Source organism: Hyaena hyaena, unplaced genomic scaffold, assembly GCF_003009895.1.
Source record: "Hyaena hyaena isolate Hyena2069 unplaced genomic scaffold, ASM300989v1 scaffold_2349, whole genome shotgun sequence".
NCBI classification, from domain to species: domain Eukaryota; kingdom Metazoa; phylum Chordata; class Mammalia; order Carnivora; family Hyaenidae; genus Hyaena; species Hyaena hyaena.
This window is the reverse complement of record NW_024082936.1, coordinates 41,807-50,543: the sequence shown is the minus strand read 5'-3', so window position 1 is coordinate 50,543 and position 8,737 is coordinate 41,807. Positions and strand designations below refer to the sequence as shown.

General features: G+C 42.2%; 1 protein-coding gene across 1 annotated transcript in view; it reads right to left on the bottom strand.

The window, feature by feature from the left end:
• Positions 1-206: 206 nt before the first annotated feature.
• Positions 207-8,737, bottom strand: part of LOC120227419 (sulfotransferase 1C1-like) — a 28,122-nt gene continuing 19,591 nt past the window's right edge. Inside the window, exons 3-7 of the mRNA XM_039225538.1 lie at positions 6,417-6,514; positions 2,934-3,060; positions 1,903-1,997; positions 555-735; positions 207-324 (exon numbers count right to left, since the gene is read on the bottom strand). Of these exons, the coding sequence (XP_039081469.1) occupies positions 212-324; positions 555-735; positions 1,903-1,997; positions 2,934-3,060; positions 6,417-6,514 (614 nt within the window). The 3' untranslated portion in view covers positions 207-211. The remainder of the gene's footprint in view (positions 325-554; positions 736-1,902; positions 1,998-2,933; positions 3,061-6,416; positions 6,515-8,737) is intronic.

Below are 8,737 nucleotides of genomic sequence, written 5' to 3'. Positions count from 1 at the left end.
GTGGTAGGTGTATATGCGAATGATCACGTAATTTAATTTTAAATTCCTACCCAGGATATGGTTGCCTCTGGATGAAGTATATCACAGTGGCATAAAATCTACTGATATTGTAGGAAATCTCAAGACTAGAAGAGAATTTAAGGATTCTTGATTATGAGGCTCAAATGTCTAAAATATAGGAAGGAGGTCCTTGACGGACTCCCTGTTCCCCTCAGATCTCCGTGCGGAAGGTCAGGGTGCTCCCTGCCATCTTCTTCTGGTAGTCCTTGTCAAATTCTTCATTCTGGGCCACAGTGAAATAGCTCTTCCAGTCCCCAGGCATCCCTGAAACAGGGCAAAGTCTCAATGATTACCACACAAGAGTACAGGGTGGAGTGAACACACACCCTTGGAGCCAGCACAAGAATGGGAAAAAAGGAAGTTTGCCCCTGAAAAATTATGTAGTGTCACGGACAAGAATCCATAATGGGGTAAGAAACATTACTGGAAAATCTAAGCAGATCATGGAAACTACAGAGTCCCATTTGGCATCTGAGAATATAAGTCTTACGTACCTTTTCTCATAAAAGGGGAGATAGAGTGGTCTACGAGGTTGCTAGGAAAAGTGGTGTAGTTGGCCATTGGGTTGTACTTCATTACACTGAAGGAAGTGTGATAGATGATTTTATTCAGAATTTCCTCGGGTATTTCTTTCTCCAGGAACTTCAAAATCTTCTGAATTTCCCGCTTTGGGTCCTGGATGTAGAATAGTTATACAAAGCAAATAATTTTGAATTTTCCATTAGGGATGACATTCTGTGTGGCAAAACAGTGTTTGGGAAGGAATGAGTTAAGGGGTCAGTTCAAATAAATTCAATAAACATCCCTCAGATGACGACTACATGCAAGGGTGCTACCACGACCCAAAGATGAGAGCTGACTTGCCCTCTGGAGGCTTGTCCTGAGATAGGGAGATGAATGTAGACATAACTAACCAGAAAACATGTTGTCCGCAGAGAGAGTGAGAGAGAGAGAGAGAGAGAGAGAGAAAGAGAGAGATGAGATTTGTTTAAAGCAGCAATTACGTCTCCTGGTAGATATCAGGAAAGGTTGTATAAAGGAGAAAAAATGTTGCAGATGAGGCACAGTGTGACTAACTCTAGTATTTGAGGTATAAAAGATGGCAAAGAAAAAACGCCTGTCAGTTTAATAGAAGGTCAGTAAGGGGATAAATACAAAGAGATCTCAGGTTGATGCAGATATGTGAATTCCTATGCACTGGTTCTTTGATCAAAGAGTTGCAGAGAAGGAGCTAAAGCTTTTGATTAGTTTTCTCAGCATTCACACAAGAAGCATTCTGTAATTCTAGGACACTAACCCTCGGGTCCTGAGAGTGATTTTGTCCTGCCTCTCATACACAGTGACTTGAAATGGAGAAATATCCCAATATGTGAGACCAATCCTGCCAATGTTTATCTGGAGTAAATAGTTTGTGATGTGGGCCTGGTGTCTGGAAGAGGGAGAAGGAAACTCCCTGAACATTCACCGAACACAACTAGGTACTTTACATATGTGATCTTATAAATCCTTATGATAATTTCATTAGATACAAAATGAGATGATACCCATTTTGTAGGTGAACACATGGTTCATACGTGTCAGGATTAATTCAACTATAAAAGCATGTGATATTTCCTGAGGAGGAAGGATCTTCTGGGAATTGTGAACTGAAGCAAAGAAAAATGAGAAGAGCAGAGAAGTAGTCAGAACTTTCAAGGGTAAAACTGAGTCAAGAAGAGTGTCATGGAGAGAAAGGACTTGCACTGAAGGCTCTTCTGTGGTCAAGCCCACACACAGGATCCCGACTGTGGTTTGCTGCCCTGGAGAACATGGTGGTCTGATGTGGACTGCACTACCCCTCACCTCCTTCATGTCCTCATAGAAGACGTAGAGAATACGGTGCTGGTCTTTCACATCCCACCATCCCTTCACATGGTCATACCAGGAGCCCCATAGCACTGGAGGGAACAAGAGAGAAGTGGGAGCGGGGCATCGATATCCATTTGAAACTTATAAAATGAGCCTGGATGTCTCAAATAAAAGGGAAAAAGATAATAATTTAAATTTCTTTGTCAGAATTCTTATTTGCAGAAGACAGGAGCTTCTTAATATTCAGAGAGATGATAAAAAGTATTCTGGATTTCTTGGTTTTATATTTCTGCCCTGGAACTTACTAGAACATTAGATATTGTGTATTTGCTAGGGCTCATAATCTTTCTTTCCCTTGCATCAGCACATGGTGCCTAGATTAGTGCGAGAAAATAAACATTGTCTCCTAGTAGGATGATTTTGATTCCAAAAAACTGATTACAGATATTTGGGCACCTTTTTGCTCTGTATTGGTGAATTAGAGGAAAAGAGGTGCCCTGGATGCCGTTTGTTGGCCCTGCCAAATTCACTCTGCACCCTCCTTCACCCTGTGAGGTTGACCTCCAGGGACTGCGGCAATGTCTCCTTTGTGCTCAGACTCCCACGTGGGCAATGACAGGAAAACGTACTCAGAGGTTTTTGGAAGAAAAAAGAGAGTAAGGAAGGTATGTTTATTTCCCTGATGCTCTTCCTGTTGGCTCACTGTGGTACTGTTTCCCCTACTGATGGCTTCAGCTCCTGTTAAGGAGCCCTGTCCTTTTTCCAAGGGGGCAATGGCTCCCTATTGGTACCCATCCAAGAACAGTGTTTTTCCACCTCTTTGTTTCCTTAAAATCTGACCATAGCCTTCTAAATAGTGTCTTAGGTATATTCTCCCCTAAATGATCCAGTTTGAATGTGCCATCCCATCCTGCCAGGACCTTTACGACTACAATCATTCAATGAAAACCCATACTTTCTGAAGTCAGCAGTGAATAAGAAAACATGAATAAGGACATCTGCACCCACAATTTCTTCTCACTCACCTTTTCCAGCTTTGAATGCCTCAACAAACTCCTCCCATGTACCAGGGTTAGGTATTAATTTAGCCATTCTTGAGAAATGGTAGTAGGACACCACAGTGTCCTTTGCATTTCTAGCCACATAGATAATCTGAAACCAGCCGGCAAAGGGGATTGAGATAGAGAGAAAACAAAACAGAGAAATATTATCTCTCACTGCAGAGGATCTTGTTATTGGAAGAATCTTAGACTATCCCATTTGAGCATCTGAACGTGTGTACATTTTATTTTTTCTGATCAGGATGACCACATCTTCCAGTTTGCTCAGAGTTCCAACGTACATATGTGGTCTTAGATAAAGATTATGAGCATTCCCCTTTTCTTAAAAGTATTCTGGTTTGCATGATAAATATTATGGTCACCCTAACTATGGTACTCCTGGAGGCTAAAGAGGCCACTGTGTTTTTTTCTATTGTGTAAGGTAGATTCTCCTTGGCTTGTACTAAGTGAGGACTCTAGGTTATTGTATGGGGGTAGCTACTGCAGTCAGCCATTTGGTCTCACCTGCACATGATGAACTGCAGCTTTATAGATTAATGATATCACTCCTACTTTTTTTTTAATTTTTTAAATGTTTTATTTATTTCTAGGAGAGAGAGAGAGAGAGACAGCGTGAGCAGGGGAGGGTCAGAGAGAGAGGGAGTCACAGACTGAAACAGGCTCCAGGCTCTGAGCTGGCAGTCAGCACAGAGCCCGACGCGGGGCTCGAACCCACGAACCGCGGGATCATGACCTAAGTGAAAGTCGGACGCTTAACCGACTAAGCCACCCAGGCACCCCGACTCCTACTTTTCATATGTGGTGAGATTGCAGGACCTTTGAGAGCAGTGCTACATCTCCCTTTGGAGCTGCTTGTGATGATTCTTCAAATCGCAAAAGCAAGGGTGTGATCTGGCCAGGGAGAGCTGATGTCTTTGCTTCATGTCCTGTGGTTTCCTTTTTCCAATACCTTCCAGATTCCTATGCTCACCTGTGCTGCTGTGTGCATTCTCAGCAGATCTGGGGTGGCGGAGCATATTATTGGTGACACAAGCATTTTCTTGTGTCTCAATTACTGAACAGAATTTCTGTGTCCAACACCATTCATCCAGTGTTATTTCTCTCTCGGCCAATCTCCCCAGGCTCTTCCTTTCCCAGCTGCCTTTCCCACACTCTTATCTTAGAAGACTACAGACTCAGCATGTTTCCCTGCCTTTTTTCTTACTGCTTAATTTTTTTTCTCGGATATTTATGAAAGCATGTAGGGAACCAAAAAGTGTGACACAGCTGCACCATCTTATAATGTAAATACGTTTCTTAATGCTGGTATTGGTTATTGCTTTTCTGTAAGCTTGAGTATTTGAGAAGGGGAGGTCTAGGCTAGATGGGGAACATATTCAGCGGGCTTGTGGCAGAAGTCAGATGACTTGGATATGAACAATGCCCAGTACATTTTCTGAGAGTCTGCTGGCCAGTCTGTGTGAATCCCCCATGGATGCTGTAACAAATTACTAGACATGTAGTGGCTGAAACAATAAGAGATCTATTCTCTTGTGGTTTTGGAGGCTTGATTTTACTGAGCTGAGGTCAAGCTGATGGCCCTTTGGTGGCACCTGCGGAGAATCCCTTCACTTGCTGTTGCTAGCCCCTGAAGGCCTCCTGCATTCCTTGGTTCTTGACTCAATCCCTGGCTTCACTTGTCACATCTCCTTCTTCCTTTGATCTTCTTGCCTCCCTCTTATAAGAATCCTTGTGATGATACTTAGGGCCCACCTACTAATCCAGGATAATCTTTTCATCTCAAGATCCCCAACTTAATCAAATCTACAAAGTTTATTTTACCATATAAGGTAGCATTCACAGGTTCTGTTGATTAGCACATGCATATCTTTAGAGAATAGTTATTTAGTTTACCACTGCATCATAAAATGAAAAGTCTTGGGCTCAACTCTCTAATATCACCTCCTACTCAAAGAAGCCTCAATTCCAAGCAGATAAAAGGAGGTCCTGCTCAAATATCATATGTTTGCATGTATAGGAGGATTAGGAGGAACTTGATGGAGGAACAAGGGGGAGAAGAAGGGCGGAAATGGTGGGGGAAAGGGAGAGAGGCAAACCATGAGAGACTCTTGAATGCTGACAAAAACTGAGGACTGATGGATGTGGGGGGGAAGGGGGGATGGGCATGGAGGAGGACACTTGTGGGGATGAGCACTGAGTGTTATGTGGAAACTAATTTGACAATAAACTATTTGTAAAAAAAAAAAAAAGGAGGTCCTGCTATTGAGATTTTTACATTTTTTAGGAGGCCTGATTTAATTGAAAAAAGTGCTAGTATGATGAATAACAAAATGCTATTGTATCTTCTCACATTGAATCTACAATACTTTTGGAAATAATATTGCTTTTTGAGCAGAATGAGTCATATATGAATGATCTATCTGTGGGAATAACGCAGAAAGTTTTCACAAATCAAGTTAACCTGGGTATAATCTCAGGGAACAAGATCAGGAATGGGACAGCCTATTAGTATGTGGAATCCTATGCAATTGTAGTGAACCTTGTTTGGAGATGAGAGATGGGCAAGATGAAGAGCTGTGACTCATGGAAGCCCAGAAAATACAGAGTCAAAAGCAATCACTTGCCCCGTGTATCTAAGCACCACACATACGGGAAAGTGTCTTGGCTAAACAAACGTGACCCTTATTTTTCTTGGTAAGCATACAGTATAGATCTCTAAAGTAGCTTGCTTGCAGGGAGAAGATGTGCCGGTCTGGTTGATACAAACATTTTGATTCTGCTGGATGGCTACACTTTTCACTGCAAGTTTGTAAGTTCATATTGTGCTCATATTACATATTTCATTGAATTTAAGACTCAGTGATGAAACAGATATCAAAAAGAAACACTAGTGTTTTGGTGTACATTACACATTGAACCTGAACCTGGAAGTGTCAAAATAAATGAAAATTGTTGAAAATGGAGGACATAGTGGTATAATGGCTCCTGGGAGCTTGCTCCACAAGTTATGCCGTAGGCGTGGTCAATGTAGTATCATGGTCTTATGGCTGTCCATCCTTCTTTGTGTTGCTCTACCTTTCCCTCCATAGGTTTTCCTTAAATAACTCCTTTTTATGCCTTTGCTTTTGCTTCTTAGATGATTCAAACTAAGATAAAAACCTTCTTCTTGAAATATGTGCTTTGTTTCACCACTTGCTGTCTTTGGATGTGGCTTCATTGGCAGCTAATCAGAAAGATTTGTCTGAAATCTTCCTTGTATGTACCCAGAAATAATATTTTGAAGGAAAGTTGGATCCAGGATGGAGTATGTGGGAATGTGGTGGTAAGGCTACCATCTGCTCTATACCTCCATTGGTTTTTTATCTTTCAACATCTTTGATTGTTTCCACTTAGAGACAATGTTTTCCATGTGACCAAAATTGGGCTTGAAAAGTTGGCTTTTCCTACCTTTGAATTTTCTTTCCAGAAGGAAGGTGGCAGCAACTGAACAGGCAGGTGAGTCTTCATAGTTCTGGGAGAAGGCATTTTCTGGGCCAGATCCAGACCTGGGAAAGATGGCCACACCATTTACTTGACTATTTTTTGTCAGCTTCTTGAATTCTATATTATTGTTTTGTTTAACATCTGGAATGAGATTTACTGAATAGTAGGCTTTGCCTAAAAGTATGGTTTTACATGTCTATATGCTTCCCTCCTGATTATTTGATGAATTGGTTGTACTTGTGTGGGAAGATGAAGATGCTTTGCGAGGTCTGAGGTTGGTGATAACTATGACCCCAACAACCAGTTGGATATTTTGTCCTTTGGGGTTTTCTATTACTGCAATGGGTAGTAGATTAAAGCAGCTGGAGAAGAGAAGGTGTCCATCTTGACATAGATGGGCTATCATCCAGCTCTACAAGGCCAGCAGTTCCATCAGTCTTTCTTTCAACCTCTACTTCCCAGGCCAAGAACTGCAACAGCCACTAGTCAAACACCACCCTGGTCTTTCTGCTGCACTGTGTTTTTAGATGAAAAATGGAGCCTTACAGTAGTCAGGTAATTTCAGTAATTTCTCCAAGGTAGTAAAAATGACAGCCAGGAGTGAAAATCAGTTAGTCTTTGGTGTGCAAAGCCAATGGTGGGGGAAGGGGGAACGGCTTAAGAGACTTTATGAAAAACTGTAGAGAGGCAAGAAAAAAGTAGACAAATCACAACAAAATCATTCCTGTAAACAGAATGTCCAATGCTGAGGGTTAAAATACCAAATACAGGCTGGGGTTTGACCCCAGAGTACCAGTCTCAGGGAAGGGGCTTGCCAGTGAGGCAGAGAGGCAGCCTTGGTTAGAGAAACACAGGTTCTTGTGGAAAATCAGAAAGGGGAGGAACCCCCTGGAAACCTGGCAATGATTAACAATTGACTATTGGAGGGTGCCTGGGTGGCTCAGTCAGTTAAGTGTCTGACTCTTGATTTCGGCTCAGGTCATGATCTCACGGTTTGTGAGACTGAGCCCCACGTCAGTCTCTGTGCTGACAGTGTGGAGCCTGCTTATGATTCTCTTTCTCCTTCTGTCTCTGTTCCTACCCTGTTCAGCTCTCCCTCACCTCTTTCAAAATAAGTAAACTTAAAAAAATAAAATACTTAAAAAGACACAAATGACTATCAAAACTTAAATGCACAGATTTCTATCATTAAGGTTCCCTTTCCCAATATTATAGATAAGTAGATGACATCCAAAAGCTTGAAGTCCTTAATTTTCTGTCCTAGATGTAGCCAACATGTTTCACTTGGTCCTGGTAATGGAAGAGTCACAGCTTCAATTTGCGTTCTGTTTCAAGGGCATCTTGAACTTTTACCTGGCCACCCATGGGTTATTTAAGCATTTAAGCAACCCTGCTGTTGCATATAACCTATACAGAACAACTTAAATTCACTCAGAGTAACCCATTGTGGCCTGTGGTATTTTGAAAGTGGTATTTTCTCTTTGGAACCTTTTGAGGATGCCATCCAGGAGACTTATATCTAGTAAGGGGCCATTAGCTTATATCAGATCCAAGGACCAGCCACTTCTTTCAAGTTTCTTGGCATAATGTGGCAGTTGAAGACTGTGAAATTTCTCTCACTATAAAACAGCAACTTCTTCTAGGGGCGCCTGGGTGGCTTAGTCAGTTAAGCGTCCGACTTTCGCTTAGGTCATGATCTCGCAGTTCGTGAGTTCGAGCCCCGCGTCGGGCTCTGTGCTGACTGCCAGCTCAGAGCCAGGAGCCTGTTTCAGTCTGTGACTCCCTCTCTCTCTGACCCTCCCCTGCTCACACTCTCTGTCTCTCTCCTAGAAATAAATAAAACATTAAAAATTAAAACAAAACAAAACAAAACAAAAAAAACAAAACAGCAACTTCTTAAAATTAAGCCTCCTGTTACCTTAGAGCAGGCCAAGCACATATTAGGTGTCTTCACCTTTTGGGGGCAACACATTATACACTTACAACTTAATAAAACCTATGTGTGCTGTTAGATGCAATCCAGCTTCTTTCCATTTAGGAGAACTTCACCAAACTTTCTTGCATCTGGCCCAGCAAGCCATATAGCAGGCCCTGTCCTTAGTCTCTCTGGGCTCAGCCTTCTGAGTTGAATCAGTGGAGACATCTGATTAGGCCTTGTGGAGTCTTGGGACTAAGCACAGCTTTATCTGGCTGTCCATGGGGCCTGGACCAAAGATCTTGCCAAGACAGCAGTCTAGCACATGCCACTTGAGCACCAAATTTTGGCAGTCCACTGGGCCCTTTTA